General features: G+C 41.6%; 1 protein-coding gene across 2 annotated transcripts; it reads right to left on the minus strand.

Annotated features, from left to right (window-relative positions):
• Window positions 1–7,457: 7,457 nt before the first annotated feature.
• On the minus strand, window positions 7,458–18,180 carry LOC134088030 (tumor necrosis factor receptor superfamily member 14-like). 2 transcript variants are annotated; one of them, XM_062541919.1, is made up of 7 exons: window positions 18,165–18,180; window positions 12,424–12,487; window positions 11,853–11,976; window positions 10,834–10,959; window positions 10,546–10,701; window positions 9,356–9,443; window positions 7,458–7,738 (listed from the first exon to the last, which is right to left on the minus strand). In XM_062541919.1, exons 2-7 carry the CDS (start codon window positions 12,430–12,432, stop codon window positions 7,564–7,566), a joined length of 678 nt encoding a protein of 225 aa, XP_062397903.1. In that variant the 5' UTR covers window positions 12,433–12,487; window positions 18,165–18,180; the 3' UTR covers window positions 7,458–7,563. The 2 variants fall into 2 exon arrangements, with proteins under 2 accessions (XP_062397903.1, XP_062397902.1); XM_062541918.1 differs by lacking the exon at window positions 18,165–18,180 and adding an exon at window positions 12,596–12,674.

Consider the following 18,180-nt stretch of genomic DNA (forward strand, 5'->3'; position numbering starts at 1 on the left):
CCCTCCCCAACACCATTATAAACATGAAACATACAATATGGTACCCCCCTCCCCAACACCATTATAAAAAACAAACTAAGCACTATAGCATGCACACCCACCCCACACACCCCACACACAACACAAGTAAAGTATGTATGTATTTCTCAAACACATTTATTCAAAGCTTACACTGTCCAACGTGCACAGCAATAATAAAATAAAAATATGTTTTGACAGCCTTCATCTACACATTAAAGTGTAACTCCGACAAAATGGACCAAAGGGTGTTTATCCTTCATGAGAATACATCAACTATGTTTTTGTTGATGGAGCACTACAGTGCTAGCACCAGCAGAAGCTAGAGCCCAAAATAGCAAACAGGGGACTAGCGCTGTAGTACTTCATCAACAAAAATGACCGACTCCACGGCATAGTTGATGTATTCTCATGAAGGATAAACACCCTTTGGTCCATTTTGTCGGAGTTACGCTTTAATGTGTAGATTTCAGTGGTTAAAAAGTGCTATTTTGAAAGGGCTTGGCCAAGCCCTTTCAAAATAGCACTTTTTAACCACTGAAATTGTTCAAAACAGCACCAAACCTCGTCAGGAGCTTGCTCTGAGTCCCTATACAACGAAGCACCAACATCATTTTGGGTTACACAATGGCTGTCAGCTGAATAGGGCAGATGGTGAATGGCACCATCCAGCTACAGTCACATTTAACCACAGCCAGGACCCTACTGCAGGCTGTCCCTTATAATAGTCTTGACTAACAGCTAGATACAAAGTATTGGAGGACAAGTGTGTGTGTGTGTGTGTGTGTGTGTGTGTGTGTGTGTGTGTGTGTGTGTTTAAAGGTGGCACATTTTACCAGCCAATATCACTTGCTTTAATCACTGTGTTAAACCAATGTTGACAAACTTGCAGTAGCTAGCTGTTGACTGGCTAAACAAACATTTTTCCAATAATTCTGGAAGGAGACAATGTGGCAAGACAGAGAGGCAGTGGTCACAGAATACAAAAGATGTAAAGTGTATTTAAACAGGTAAGAAACTGTACATTGAATTTATGAAAAGTAAAAAAAATATGTAAGTATCTATATATGTTCAATATATAAAAGGTCAAATGTAAAACGTGATGTGGCCCCAGCTGTGGCACAACTGGCTGGGACACCTGCACCGCACACCGGTTTGATTCCCGCCCCGTGGTCCTTTCCGGATCCCACCCTGCTCTCTCTCCCACATAAAACTTACGAGAAAGACAAAGGCTACTTTTATGCACCATCACCCCGGCTGAAAAAAACAGCAAGAAACCAGCTTAGGCTGGTAGCTGGTTTTAGCTTAGCTTGGTGCCCATTATTTCAGCTCTCAGTAGACACACACAGGTTACCAACACAATGGAAAAAAGCTATCATAATCCCTGTGCCTAAGAAACCATGCCCACGAGAGAATAACGACTTCAGACCAGTTGCGCTAACGTCAGTCATAATGAAATCATTTGAACGCATTATGCTGAGAGAGCTACGCACACAGGTCCAACATCACCTTGATCCTTATCAGTTTGCTTATAGAGAGAAGAGAAGCACTGCTGATGCATTAAGCACAACACACCATCTCATACTAAAGCATTTGGAGAACATCAAGGCATTTGCCAGATACTTTTAATGGATTTTAGTTCTGCTTTTAACACTATTGAGCCTCAAGCATTGTTATTTACAGTTTTTTACAATCACTTTGCTACTATTTTCAGAACCTTGATGTCATTTTTCAAAACTCTAGACACAAAACTCAAAACGGTTATCACTTCTAACACAGGCTGTCTAATGTTCAAAACATTGGATTTTGCATTCACATCTTCGAAGAAATCTTGCACTTGCACAATCATTGGTTCAAAAAACAAATTTACTGTGAAATACCACTGAAACATAGATCACCCGCACACAAGCAACCGATAGTTTCATTGTGTCATTGTTCGTACAATCATTAGATATTGTAGAACAAAATAGGTGATACAGGTTTCATTATGGTACTACATGTGCAGTACAGTAAATACATCTCTGTAAAAGTACTCATTGTAAAAGAATCATTGAACAAAGTTATATATTGATGCAAAACATTACAGTACAATCACAACATAGGTTTATTTGAATGTAAAGTAAAAATAATTAGCTATGAAATAGAGAAGAAAAGACAGCCTGATATAAAATATATAAATATATATATTTACAGTATTTTACAGTATATAAAGATACAAAATATTAGGCTTCATCCATGGATATTGTAGCCTAATTGGTTCATGCTCCACGCTAATTGGTGACAGTGAATCTCGTTACAGTATCTTGAAACTTTCATGATTTGCAGAAAACATGGAAGATTGTGTGTCTGTTTTGTGTTTCCATACAACTATGCATTAAGAGTAATGCAAAAGTTACTTATAATTTTGAGCAGTTGTATCAATTGATAGTTAGATCATTGTAAGGAAATGAATAGACGCTCATTTGAAATGTAATGTGTGAATTGCCTTTTGAAATAGTAGTACTTTGATGTTAAGTTGTATCATATTGAACAGGTGAGTTTTGTTGAATGAACAAATGATCTAAGTTGTATGTGTATTGTATCCAAGCAATTGAGAAAAGGGTTAGAGTTTTGAAAAATGTGCATTTTGATCATTGGTTGTGAGTTTTGTGTCTAGAGTTGTGAAAAATGACATCAAAGTTCTGAAAATAGTAGCAAAGTGATTGTAAAAAACTGTAAGCTAAAACAGATGGGGGTGAACCCTTTTATGATAAAATGGTATCAAGCTTTTCTCACTGACAGAACACAACTAGTTAAAATTAATTCTACTCTTTCTGACACACTAACTATCAACACTGGCGTGCCCCAGGGCTGTGTTAGTTCTCCCTTGTTATTCACACTACGAATGAATGCAGACACTATCATTCAAATAATTACATAATCAAGTTTTCCGACGACACAGCCATTCTTAGTCTGATGATGCAGGATTCTGACGCCTCTGTCTACCAGTCAGAGATAGACAGGGTTGTGTTGCGGTGTGAAGCAAATAACTTGGTTTTAAATGCAAGCAAAACAAAAGAAATAATTTTTGACCCTAGATCAATAGGTAATCATTCAGCAGTGACGATCTATGGAGAGGCAGTGGAACAGGTAGCCACATATAAATATCTGGGCGTAACATTGGATTGTCAGTTAAAATGGGCCCAGCATGTGGAGGTTCTATGTCTAAGGATCAGCCAGCGTCTTCATTTTTTGAGAAGGTTAAGACTTTTTGGCATAGAAAAAGACATCATGCTAACTTTGTATAGGGCAGCCTTTGAATCTATTATAAGATATGGTATTGTAGTATGGTTTGGGAACCTGTCCCTGAAGCTTAAAGCTCAAATGCAAACGCTCATCAAGAGAGCAGGGAAGATTATGGGTATGCCCCCACCTACATCACTGCAAGAACTATTTGACACTTCAGTCAGAAAGGAAGGCCTAAAGATAACAGAGGACACAGAACATATTCTGCATGGCAAATATGAAATGTTGCCCTCTGGGAGAAGATATAGGGTACCAAGTCACAAACCAAATAGGTACAAACACTCCATGGTCCCATGGTCAATTCAATTACTTACACTCTAAAAAATGCTGGGTTATTTTTTCAACCAAACCGCTGGGTTGAGGCTGCTGGGTCATTTTATTGGGTTGTTTTAACTCGTATTGGGTCATTTCTGTAACCCAGCTTGTTGGGTTGATAGTACAGCGCTGCTGGGTTGACCATTTAGGACTGTGCCCCTCCTCTCCCCCACCTGATGTGGAGCACACTGCCCAGCACCTGGGTGAATTTAACACAGCTGCATAGTTATTTGAGAGGTTGAAGAAAAAAATCGGTAGACATATTCTTTCAACCGTCCAGTCCAGCAGCTGCTGCCAACAAATGCAATGGAAATCAGGCGATTTCGGAAGGTATGTATCTGTTTTTAACTTCTGCATTTTAAAAAGAAATCCAGACGGATTTTAAAAGTCCACCCAGAGACATACCCTTTGTGATATGAATGAATATTCTGCCTGACGATTTCATTAAGCCTCAAGCATGACAGCTATATTAGCTAGCAGTTAAGCTAAGTTAACATTAACTTACAATATCTGTTCATGTTAAATCTACACAAAGACAGACTCATAAAAAACACAGTTCTGTGTTCACTGGGTATGAACCGCTGAACAGAAACAAAACGAACCTTTACAACGAACTAAAATTAGCATAACAGCTGTAGGTAATGTTAGCAGACAAGTAACAAAATTATGCTTTGTGGTGTAGCTGAGGTTTATCAGCTAATGTTAGCTAGTCTACAGCGAAGTAGTCTCTGCCCAACACACGTAACTGACGGTAATAATCATGGCAAACAACATCTTATTAACTAATTTAGGGTAGCTTCATATTATAGCCATGTTACTTATTGGGTGTATTTTGGTAGTAGCGTTACAAACACCTTGGATCCACTGACTGAATAACGTGCTAACATTGGCTAGCTAACGTTAGCATCGCCACTACTGAAATTACGTTTATTAGCCTGCTTATCCAGCTCATCTCCAAACGCACGTTTTGTATTACCTGTATTAGGATTAAAACAACGCCATAATATTAGGTCTCCTGGTGGATTTTTAATGTTTGTCAACATCATTCATTGATAATGGTTCATGGAAGTCTTGATATAAAGCTCTGTAAATAACTGATTCTTTTTTTTTTCTTTGATTGACAGGGCTGACCCCCGAAACGGACCGTGGAATCTGCCTGCCTTCATGGAAGTAGCCTATCACAGACTGTTCAAAAATAAAGAAAAGTATAAAATAAATAATCATGTCTGTTTTATTTCATTGCATGGCTATTCTTGCTCATTTCTCATATAATATATTGTCTGTATCCAAGCTGTCAACAAAATGTGTGACTTTAAGTTTGGCTATTTAAGTGAAGTGTTTTAAAAATGAACCAGTGGATTTTTTTGGGATTTGGTTTCAAATATAACCCAAACATTATTTAAATTTAACTAAACATTCGTGTCAAAATAACCCAACACATTGGTTAAAATATCAACCCATCCGCTGGGTTAAATTTAATAACCCAATTTGCTGGGTTAAGATAACCCAATGCTGTGTTGGACCCCATTTTACTCAGCAGTTGGGTTGAAAATAACTAAATTTGGGTTGTTTTTAACCCAGCATTTTTTAGAGTGTAGTAGGCCTAGTAAGGCTTAGTAGAGATATTGAGTGAGTGAGTAAGGGGGGGGGGGTATTTATTATTTATTAGGGCAGTGTGCAATACTGTGTGTGTGTGGATGTGAAGTTAGCTTCTTGTGAGTAAAGGGGGGTATTTATTAGGGCAGTGTGCAATATTAAGGCAATGTGCAATACTGTGTGTGTGTGTGTGTGTGGGGGGGGGGTATTTATTAGGGCAGTGTGCAATAGTGTGTGTGGGGGGGCAGTATGTGTGTGTGTATGGGGGTGGGTTGGCTATATGTGTGTGGATGTGAAGTTAGTGTAATGACGTCACTTTTCTGAACCAATGAGGGAACAGAAAGTGGTCGAAGGAAATTCGTGAAGCATCCGCGCACTGTTGGAAAATATCAATTGAAATCAAACTGTTGGAAAATCAAACCCCTGTTAAACCTAATAAATCTGAATCCGCTGAATATGGAAAGTTTCAGTTTAAAGTAAAGTTACTAACCGTAGTAGGTTGATAAACCCACAATATTAGCTGTTGAAGGAGAATGCCTAACTGTTCTCATGACACTCGTTTAGTCCCTAGGAATAATGTTTGTGGGTATCTTCCTCGGCCGTTTTATTCGGGCAGTTCCCATTCTAACACAATGACTCGTCCCAGTTCTGAAATAAGGCAGAGGCTACAGTGCTGACTCGGGCCGCTTTGAGCTGCAATACTCTGAAACCCAATGTGTGATACGCCTGGTCTACCAAAACGTTATGTTGGAGGGCTCAGGCTGAACTAAGGTGAGGCCGTCTCGCACGGACCACCCACTGGGGAACTGCCCATCGCTATCTCCCGGTACAATAGTCAGTTCTGCTGTAGTTTACTTCTTCAGTTGATTTAACTTCTACGGCGGCGATAGTTAAATCCTAGTCATTCATTGCGCCAACACCGTTACCTATAACTACCACTCTGGTCTATAAGTACATAGAAAGGCTATGCGGATCAGAGCATAACAATTTATTGGACAGGTTCAAGTTATTCATCCAAGACATTACAGGAGTACATCTAAATGCATAGTGTGAAAGTTACTTCAACAGGTTAAAGGAATTACTTAGGCTATCGTGCAAAACAGTCAGAGAATGAAAATACATTATCAGCTCAGAGGATTGAAGACTACACACCTACGGTGTGGGAGATCTGACAACAGAATAACTCCCAGAATAATGTGTTGATTTCCCTTTTATAGGTTACACAGTTTGTGACAGGTTAAGGACATTTGAGAGTAGTCACATGTTTGGAGGTCGACAGGTTAAGGGTTATTCCTTTAGGGATCACATGGGGGATGCTATGGGTGAGACTGAGTTCATTGTTTCCTTCCGAGCTAATCAAATACAACATCACAACGTACACTGCATTTACATTGTCCGTGGGACAGAGACCATTGTGTTCCTCAGTGGGTATCAACGAAGACAAATACATTGTATTTACATTTCTTGCTTCCAAGCTAGTTTCTCATGTGAAAAGGTAAAAGGTTACTCAAAGTTGTTGTATAGGCTTTAGTGACATTTTTCATAGCTAATCAAGTAGAGTCCACCATTACGATTGAAAGAAATGTCATCAGCCTGAGAATTGGGATCCTTACATTAGCTTCTTGTGAGTAAAGGGGGGTATTTATTAGGGCAGTGTGCAATACAGTGTGCAATATTAAGGCAATGTGCAATACTGTGTGTGTGTGTGTGTGTGTGTGGGGGGGGGGGGGGGGGGGGGTGGCATTGTGTGTGTGTGTGTGTGTGTGTATGGGGGGGGGGGGGTGGCTATATGTATGTGGATGTAAGGTTAGCCTCTTGTTTATATCTCTTTATGTCTTTGTATTATTGGTTGGTGTTTTTTGTGTTAATGTATGTTATGTGTCCCAATCTCACTCTCTTGATTGCCCAAGGCAATAAAGGCTCATCTTATCTTATCTTAGTTGGTTTTAGCTGGTCTTTGCTGGTTTTCTTCCAGCTATTGCTGGTCTTTTGCTGGTGTAGCTGGTTAGGCCACCAGCTAGACATGCTGGCGTGACCATCTGAGGAAGCTGGTCATGCTGGTGTGACCAGCCTCTTATTTGGGATACAGCTGGTTTAAGATGGTCATGCTGGTGTTAGAAATAATATGATTTAGTTAAACATTATGTAAGTACAGAATGTTCAACTCTGCACCACGCTGCGTACCAACCCAGGTGGCAACAAATGATGTATGGACGGGTCCCTGGCCCATTGGCCAGCAACTGATAACAGAGTTAGGGTGGTCAAATAAGCTGGTTAACACGCTGGTCAACCAGCAAACCACCTTTAGCTGGTCAGGCTGGTTTTTTCAGCAGGGACAACATACAACCACTAACGGTCCTGTTTTTCCCTGGATCTGACACCTCGAAATACTAGCACAACTAAAACAGTACAAGCTAAGGGCAGCACTGCCCATAACACCATGTAATGATGACGGCGGTTTTCACAGTAAGCGTCCTCTGTGTGTGTTCCTGGCTTCCCCGTGAACAGTCCCAGAGATTCACACCTGGTAGGATCAAAACAGCACATTTAAATGGGTCAAACCACACCTCTCCAAACCACATTGACAGATGCGTCACCTTGGACTTCTGTTATCAGGCCGTCTTCAGTCCAGCAGAAATTAATTCATAGTACACATTTTAAGGTGCGACTTCCAAGCCCATAACATTTTTGTCGCAATCAGCAATAATCACAATTTATGCAGTTCTGCAGTAGCGCACTCTTACTGTGTGTGTGTGTGTGTGTGTGTGTGTGTGTGTGTGTAATTGTGCACTCTTAGGCAGGGATTACATTAGCCAGCCACCAACGGCAGGTTTCCTATTGTCCTATATGGTTCTTATTGTCCTCTATGGTTCCTATTGTCCTCTATGGTTCCTACTAGTGATGCGCGGGTTAAGGATTTTTTAACCCCGCACCAACCCAACCCATCGTGACAGCCAATCTGCCCCGCCCGACCCGCGAAATTACGCTCTGATTTTTAACCCAACCCGACCCAACCCGCGAAAATGGGAGAGAAAAGAAAACAAAGATACGATGGGTCTACGTCATGAATTTCCATAGAAAACCACATGGAAACCTACGAGGAATTTGCTCACCTTGTACTGCTGTTTGATTGTCCCAAACGTTTATATGATGCATAGGCTAGCCTACTTTAGGCATTCACAGAATCTCATGGAACGGCAAAATGCTCCAAACATGTTTATTCTTGAAATACAGGGGATACAACAACTCAACATTTTAAACGTGTAAACTTAGGCTATATCCCCTCTTCTCCCTTGCTCTCCCTCTCCACCTCACTCACTCACTCACACACACACACACACACACACACACACACACACACACACACACACACACACACACACACACACACACACACACACACACACACACACACACACACACACACACACACACACACACACACACACACACACACACACACACACACACACACACAACAGGCGGCCGCATGATAAAGCCCGAGAACATCTAGACCACCACAATAAACCATAATAGCATAGGAAAAACTGTTAAAGAGTCACTTCACTTCGGATACACATAACTATAAAAGCTGGAATAATTGCAATTTTGCAATTTTGACCCAACCCGCCCGCTACCCGCATTTTCCATCGAAAAAAACAACCCGCCCCGCCCGGCCCGGGTTCTGGGCCAGCCCGCGCATCACTAGTTCCTACTGTCCTGTTCTCCCTTTTGTCTTGTCTTTTGTCGTGCGTCTTATATGTCACTATGCCTGCATGGAGAAATTGCCCCTCGGGGATAAATAAAGTTTTTTGAATTGAATTGAATTGTCCTCTATGGTTCGGTAGCAGACTGGTGACAACGCTGCGTAACGCTGCGCAAGCGCAACGCTCAGCTCATCAATGTCAGTTTTAGAATGTTCAGGTATTTTGACCAATCGGATTCGACTAACGTTGACAGATAGTGTAACGTAGACACGAGATAGAATGTCTTGGATTATTATTATTATGGTCTGAGTGTTGCGTTAATGTGATCCCAGCTTTACCACGTGTGTGTGGTCTGCAGTAGTGCACTCTTACCGTGTGTGAGTGTGTGTGTGTGTGTGTGTGTGTGTGTGTGGTCTGCAGTTGTATACTCTTACCGTGTGTGTGGTCTGCAGGATGTGAATGATCCGTTTGAGTAAGTGTCACCTACACACTCAGCACACACAGCATCAGTGGAGCCAGTGCCTGCAAGAGAAGCATTAGAGTTGACCGTTATAGCCTCCTACATGAAAGCTAGGCTCAGGTATCAGAAACTTATATCACAAGATATCGTCACTGTTTATCCAGCAGGCAGACCAACAGATACCCTGTCTTTGCTGAATTATTGAAGCTCAGCAGGTATTGGCCTGGTTAGTACTTGGATAGGAGACCTTGGAAAACTATGTTGCTGCTGGAGGTGGTGTTGAAGTGCTTTGAGACTTGGGAAAAGCGCTATATAAATGCAATGTGTTGTTGTTGTTTAAACCAACTTAAACTGCTGTCAAAGTGCATTGATTTTTGAACAATTCTTTGTCAAGTTTGCTGAGGTTTAGGTCAGCCCAACAGCCCAACAGTCCCTTAACTGTCAACTGAACGTTGGCTCACCTCTGGGGCCACTCATTGGCTCATTAAGCGACTAAAGCGGCTCTGGGTGATGGCCAAAAACTCGCTGTTGTGAATGAGGCGTTCATCGTCGCTTGGGGAGTCTGGGATTTGGCCTTTGCCTCGACAAGGACTTGTGTAGGACGTTTAGGGTTTTGGGACTGTGCCACATTGACTACAACTCTTCTGTAAACTCTGAAACATCGTTGCTTGGGCTGGTGGGCTGCAGGGCCTGTAGCTTGGGTTGGCCTGGAATCCGAGGTCAGCTGGTGGAGGCCTTTTTTGCACCCACTTAGTCTCCTACACACTGACTAACACGACTGTACACTACACTAAGGTCAGGGACCCATGGTAGGTAGGATTGTAATTATTTTGTTTCCCCTAGACTGTATACTGTAGCCGGTAGCGTGTTGTTGCGTTTGGATACTGCTGTCGCAGTGGGCATCTCCTGACACTATCCATGCTTGGAACTGATCTCTGAACGATCTCTAATGCTACCAGGGGGAAAGGACAGCCTACACTGAAACACTGAAGGATGATCTACTCAGCCAGAGACTAGCTCATCCAGGAGGTGAGAACACAACCCTGACTACACTGAAACACTGAAACCTTTGTGTGTGTGTGTGTGTGTGTGTGTGAGAGAGTTGCCTGTCAAGGAGCTTTCTTTCAGCATTTTCATTTTGAAATAATCAAATAATAAACCAACCTGTTTGATTGATGTACTGTCCTGGTGAGCACTTTGTGTGTTCCACAGCTCCTCTGCAGCCATCTTGGATTGGGTCAGTGCAGTAGTGACCTTCCAGAGGCTCACACAGTGTGTTTAAGGTGGAGCTGCACGCCCTCTTCACCTTCAACCCTACACCTGAACCAAACACACACAAATTACCGCCTGGTGCAATAGTATGAATACCAATGAATGAATGAGTTACAGAATGAATGAATGAGTTACAGAATGGTATATTAGTGATCAATAGTAATAATAAGCAGGACTTACTGGAGTCACATAATGAACAAGAAAAGCACTTGGAGAGTCCATTTGGTGAATCAGTGAAGGTAGAGTTTGGACATGGCAGACATGACGTGCTTGCATATTCTGTGCAGTTATATTTCACAAAATATCCTTAAACAGATATTGGACATTCATTTATTTATTTTTGGACATTAACACATCTTAATTGAACTTTTAAAGGAACATAATATTTTGGGGAAGTTGGCCCAACCTTAGTCCTATTAGTCCAACATTAGAACATACACACCCTTCTCTTCTCTAAGCAAGCAATAACCCAGTTTGACAACATTAGCATAATTATTTAAGTGGATTACACCAGTTACCCTATAGCGCCCTTAGTTAGCCTGTATTGTATCTCCCCTGGTTAGCCTATATTATAGCTTGTATAGCCCTTAGCTTGTATTATAGAGAATGGGAATGTGACGTGTCAAACATTTCGCGGTTGCGCCGCGGTGGCGTCTGGGATACATAAGTGAGGCCACTTGTACGCTGCTGCCAATGCTGTATCATTGTAAACATCGTAAAACATTGCTAACTAGCTGTTTCTAACACTGTTTTTCACACATCATGGGACGAACCTGTTGTGTTGTTGGATGTAACGTCCGTGCCTACGATCGTCAGGTAAAAAAAATCAACAATGGAGTGTCTTTGTATCACTTTCAGGGTCTCACGTCCACTCTCCAGACGGTCTGTCATAGGGATCCATGCTACCGATCAAAGACATCTTTTCTATATAACGTTTCCTCGCGTCCGGCAGGAGCTTGTCTCTGTACGGTCCATTACTACTTCTACTACTAGTTTTTAGCATAGTAGCCTAAATGTTTACATCTAGTGTTACTGTTTTGGCTAGCCGATCTTGTTCGAATTACCATAGGTTTCTTGTTTATAATTCGCGCCGCGGCCTCATCAGATGGAGGAAAACGCCCCTTTTGTCCCAGAATGCATTGCGCCGCTGACTTCCGTTCCCATTCTCTATAGCGCCCTGTTAGTAATGTGTGACTTACCTGTGCTACACATTGGGCAGCACTCCTGTCCAGTCTTATACTCCGCAGGGCCACATGCATTCATCATGACAGCACTGACCGCATACAGGTGCAAGAGGCAAAACTTCAGCTGCCTTTCAGTAAACTGTAAAACAAATATTTTGACATTAGGACAAAGTATCACACATAACCATTTCACTGTTTACTTTACGCCCCAAAAAGGCCCCAAGTGTGCCATAATTAAAATATTTAGCCCGTCATGCCAACATGAATGAAAATGACTATAAACTGCATTTCCACATACATATACATTAGTCAATGAAAATGCATTATTATGCACACGACTATAAGTCATGTAGAAAAGTCGTATTATATTCATTCATTCTCAATGGAATAGTTCCCGGAAGTGCCGCCATTGTTTGTTCACGGGAGTCAACGGTAGTGTCGCAACTTTGAGATATCGATGGCTTTGGCCTAGCCTAGCCAATGGGCTTGCCTTGGCTAATCGATCATGTTCCGCTACTGTAGGCTACTCTGGTCGAGTTGCATACAGGCTATGTGACATTGTGTGTGTTGCAAAACATTGCCTTACCATTTGCATTCAGATGGTGTCATGATTCTCTGAAGTGTCTTATCAGAAGAGCAGCAGTTACAGCCTAGAATTTGAAGCAAAAAAAGGAGGAAAGTCATTAGAAAAATAATAATGAATTGTGAAACCATTTTAACTTTCTTACATTTCGTTGCAGCAAGGCCTATGTTCTTACCCGTAAACGATAGGCCTACCAAAAAAGAATCGCGACCACGATTAGAGTTTTGATTTACAGCTGTGGTGCATTAGGCTACTACCGCCAAGTTTAAACCGTCTTGTTTCGCACTCCTGTATGTGTAAACAAAGCTAGGAAGCTTTGAAATACCGCCACCAACTGGCACGGCATAAATATCGAACGCGATACTGTCAGTGAAAAAGTTGCTGTTAGTGATTCTCAAACTTTTTCTGTCTTTTCCCCAACGTTGGAGTGGGTCACCTGACCCCATCAACCTAGCAAAATGATAATGTTAAAAAAATAAACATTTTTTTTAACACCCTCCCTCCTTATTCAAAATGTGGTTGTGATTGAAGATGAGCAGGTTTGTGTAAGTGTAGAGAAGGTGTGAGAAGAGATCACTATTCAGATCAATATTCAGAAATGATTCTTCTTTGACTGACATTGACTATCTTTAAGTCTAACACTTTCATTCTTTAACTTTTCATTTTGTAGCGTGTCACTTCATCACTACATCATCTTGAATTTCCTCTTGGGATCAATAAAGTATCTATCTATCTATCTATCAATCCATCTATCTATCTATCTATATCTAATTAAGTAAAGTGTATTTCTAAAACACATTTATACGAAGCTTAGGCCTATAAATAAAATGTTTGTTGTTGTTATGAATACAAACAAAGTAAAGTATAGGCTAACACATTTATACAAAGTTTATCAGGGGGTGGTACCCCCAGGGTAGACTACAGCAATCAAAGATCCTTCATTACTACTTAACCCTCTCTGCAGCAATGGTACCAGAGAGGGTTAAAGCGGAGCATTGATGGTACCCTTGGTACCCTTACAATAGGCACAGAGTTGTACCCCACTGGACCTTTTGAGAGACAATGTTGTACCTTAGCAATACATTTGTACCTTAGTCCACTGGTACAAAAGGGTACCCCATTAGAAGCTTGAAGCTTGCACTGCCCAATGTGCTAGAGTGCAGTCATCAAAATAAAATAGAATAAAACATGTATACACATACATCTCACATTAAACAAGGAACAGCAAGACACAGAATAGCAAGTTGGACATTAGAAGGCAGAGAATGTCAGAGAGGTGAGTTTTGAGGCCAGATATGAAAACACTGACGGATATCAGGTGACCTGATTCCACCATGGGAGAGAGACTCATGACTGTCATGGGGAAATTCCCTTGTTCCATATGGGCAGCTCTTTGTCAGCAGCATGCTTTATATAGTGTAGTTGCAGAGCTTACCCCTGGCCACTAGGGGGTGGCATGTCATTACAGTTTTTCACAATTGCTAGAACACCTTTTTCAGAACTCTTTACCTTTTTCTCAAAACTGTGAACACAAAAGTCATTTCTCAAACTTCATTCTCGAAACCCTTCAATCTTGTTGCAAAACTGAACAATCACCTCAAAACACTTTTAACTTTGCTCAAAACTAACTAATGGTCTCAAATCATTGAACACATCAGGCAAAATTACACTCCTGCAGAGCAGTGATAAGACAATACACCAAACAATGGAAGACACAGTTTTCAGGGCAGGGTTTATGGCTCCTGGAGGAATTGTATTCATTCTAATTTGAAAAATAAAATATCACAATGAAAATAAAGAATAAGGACTTATATCACTCTCTACTCATATCCTCTAGCCTGAAGATATAAATCAATAGTTTTGTAAGTGAACAGAGAGACAGGCCGATACTGTACTGAATATGATTTGTACTGTGATGCCACAGACTCTGATAGTACTGTAAGTATGCAATACTGTAATATTGTATTGTGCCTAAATTTAGACTTACTTGGACATACTGATAACTCAGCTCTTTCACTCTCTCAGAGTTGAGCTCAAAGGGTAGTGAGTGTGTAACAGTGGATGTTCAGTGATTACTGTACTGTATGATAATGGACATTTACGCTATTTCTCTTCTGTAGTCTGAATCTTTGGATTATTGACGCCACAGAGAAACCACTGATGTTGGGTTGGACCATGAAGTCCTGCTTCTCCCATTGGCATTCCATGAACCAGAACATATGATTGTTGCCCAAATATCATCATTTACAGTATTGCAACTCTTGGGACTCTCTGTCTTTCTCTTCATCCTCTTCATACCTGCACCCTCCTCTTCCTTGTACCCCACTTCTACTGTAACACACACTTGTTGTCCCCTGCGTCTCTGTCAACTCTGAACTGACTTATATTGGTTGTCACATCATTAGACAGAAGTGTTATCAATTTTGAGTGGTAGTGTTCAAATGGAGGCATCTGTGCACTAATTGTGTTCAACTTCTGCGTTGTTTGGTTATCAATATAATTAAGAAGTGCATCAGAATGCACAATGTGTTCACAGTTTTGCAAAAAGGGTTAATGAGTTTGGTAAAATGGGTGAAAGTGGGTGAAAGTAGTCTATGGTTTTGCCAAAAAAGGGAATAATTCAATAAATGTGTTCAGGCATTTGAGAATTTGATTCAGAGAATGGGGTTTGTGTTTGAGCAACTGTGAAAAACTGTAAGACAGTTTAAACCTACCGAATGAGTTAGGAGTTAGCCATATTGCTGTTGCCTGTATGACAGACATGCTTGTTGCAGATGTTGTGAACATAATTCATGTAAGTCTATCCTTTATCACTATTTTGTTGTGATCAATGTTGGTTAAGTTATTACTGATTTACATTCGACATGGTTATAGGAATGATTAGTTGTAGCTCATGTTGCTATTTTGTGTATTGCGTCAGGGCTTCTTCATTGTCATTAAACCAGTATTCTGACATTGAGGAGTGTATTTCTTCAGTAGTCAACTACACAAATAAGTAAAACAAGAACACATAATTAGAAATACACAACGGCCATATTTAGACCCACAATGATATGAAAATTAGCATTAAATCAGGTTAATAATATTATAAGCTATCAACTCCTGAAGTGGATCCATCTCTCTCCAGGTCATAAAAATGGCTTTCAAAACATCCATTTTCTTTGACGGCAAGGGCCGATCACATTACAGGCGGCATGCGCTATGAAACCCATTCATTTCAATGGGTTGAGAGCGCAAAAACGGGTCTGCCGCTGTGCTCAGCAAAGCGCAGCGCCGGCGGCATTTTGCCGCTTTGCCGCTGTTGCGCGTACCGCGGTCAAAGTTGAAATATGTTGAACTTTGACCGCGGCGCGCTGTAAGTGAATGGTCTTTTGCGCGGAGCCAGAGAATGTCTAAAGGCCCGATCACATTATAGACGGCATGCGCTGCGCCCACCGCTAGGTTGCTCTTGGTTGAGATAACGTTCTAGGATTTTTGTTGCTGTTACTGCTCCTATTTCTATGGTTACCGCTGGGCTCCGCGCAAAAGACCATTCACTTACAGCGCGCCGCGGTCAAAGTTCAACATGTTTCAACTTTGACCGCGGTACGCGCAACAGCGGCAAAACGGCAAAATGCCGCCGGCGCTGCGCTTTGCTGAGCACAGCGGCAGACCCGTTTTTGCGCTCTCAACCCATTGAAATGAATGGGTTTCTTAGCGCATGCCGCCTGTAATGTGATCGGGCCTTAATAAGGGGAGAACGACCACTCGCTGAATACTTCCGCATGGTACTGCAACTAGAGGGCGGTCGCGAGCAAGTGAAGAATGAATGGAGGTGAATGGAGTTTCTCCTAAAATCCACTTTTCTCTGGATATAATTTTTTGTGTAGAAATTGGAATATTGCACGTGAAAGGGGGGTCAAGGAAAATACACACGGCTGAGTATTAGATTTTTTAAAGGTTGGGTACGGAATTCGCAAAACGGACGGCAGAGTTTGAACATATACAACCTCAAGTCCCGCCCTCCATGCACAAGTGACAATTCAAATGCGCAGCGCGAGAGCGAGCCAGGCTAAATGAAATGCCAGCCTGGCGTCTACAGCACTATGAGCTCTAGTCTCCATACAATCACTCACATCAACTTCCCCAATTACATTCTTTATTCACCTCCAAAGGGTTGTAGTATATGGTTCAGTAGCCATAGGTGTGTATATTTGAACAGAATCTGGTTTGGTTCTTACCAGGGCGATTATCTCCTGAAATATCCGAGTTTAGTGCTGGCCCGTTGGTTCGCCTATTCCACTGTAGCTCCAAGCTGTTAAGTTTCGATTTCATGTTTACAACACTCCTCGTGTCACGGTAAAATGTAATTTTTGCTACATAGCTTATTTATTGCGTGGGTGATTGAGTTTCCGTAGGTATCCGCTGCCTTAGTTTGTATAGAAATGAAGTGACACATACAACAAGAGGGGAACATGGACGTGCAGCAGCAGGCAGTTGGTTTCATTTCAGCACTGACTCGCGGTCACCAGCTTTCGAAAGGGTCGCGCGCAGTGGGGAGGAGGAAGAGGAGTAAGACGTTAGATTGACGAACGAGCTGTGAAATGATGGTATGGGGTGAGGAATACTATTGGCTGGAGTTTTTCGAGCCCTGCCCGCTCCGCAGATGATTGACGTGTTTAACTTCCATTTCAGTGCTTCCAACTCAGTGGCTATAAGTGGGTTAGGAATAGGATTTCAAGTGATTCTGCAAAAATGGCCAACAAAGCTAATTCCATACCCTACCTTTAAGTCCCTTAATTGCTCTAAAAAGCCTTTCAAACGTGTCAATGACGTCATTCATTAGCAGGGTGCTAGTGTGTTATGGGCAACAACGACCAAGAGAAACCAAAGGGCCATAAATAATTGTTCATTCAACTTTCGACCTATAACCCATATTGAGCTTGCAGAAACTAAAATCCAATTTTTGATTTTTTAATGACAATCAGGTGAAACAGACCAATTTAGCTGTCTAGCCCCATAGACCCCCATTGTTTGATCACTTGCTCGTGATCGCCCCTAGTGGAACTGCAACAGGAACTGCAGGTACAATGCAGGCAGGTACAATGGAGTTAATAGCGAGTGGACCGGCTCTCCATAAATGGGCTCTGGCGGAGCCCAGCAGTAACCATAGAAATAGGAGCGGTAACAGCAACAAAAATCGTAGAACGTTATCTCAACGAAGAGCAACCTAGCGGTGAGCGAAGCGCATGCCGCCTGTAATGTGATGGGGCCTTCAAGTGCTAAAAATCATAAAAAGACATCCTCACAAGGCCTTACACCTTATGTATTACTTTAGCAGACACTGTTTTCCAAAGGGACGTACAGTTAACTGTATAACAAGGGCTTACAATCAATAGAATTATAATCAAGGACTGGAACTGGGCCCGTATTCACAAAGAATTTTAGGGCTAAAAGTAGCTCCTAACTGGCGAATTTAGGAGAGGTAGCTAGAAATATAAAATGTCACAGATCGATACCTTTTATAAAAGCAACATCAGTCCGATGGTATGGAATAGCTGGCTTGCTTGCTCACTCTGATCAGTACTCAGTTCTCCAAGAGGCTAGCTAGCTGGTAGCACTGTCATATCCCACAACCCAGTTAGCCAGATTTTCCTTCTAGGCCTACAATGCGTATGGCTGTTTACACACTGTAGTCTATAAAGTGTTTACTTAAAATTAGAGCTCGTTTTCTTGATTATGATTACATGCTTTGATTACATTACCTTTCCGAATCATATC

This window comes from Sardina pilchardus, chromosome 7 (genome assembly GCF_963854185.1).
Source record: "Sardina pilchardus chromosome 7, fSarPil1.1, whole genome shotgun sequence".
Taxonomy (NCBI): Eukaryota; Metazoa; Chordata; class Actinopteri; order Clupeiformes; family Clupeidae; genus Sardina; species Sardina pilchardus.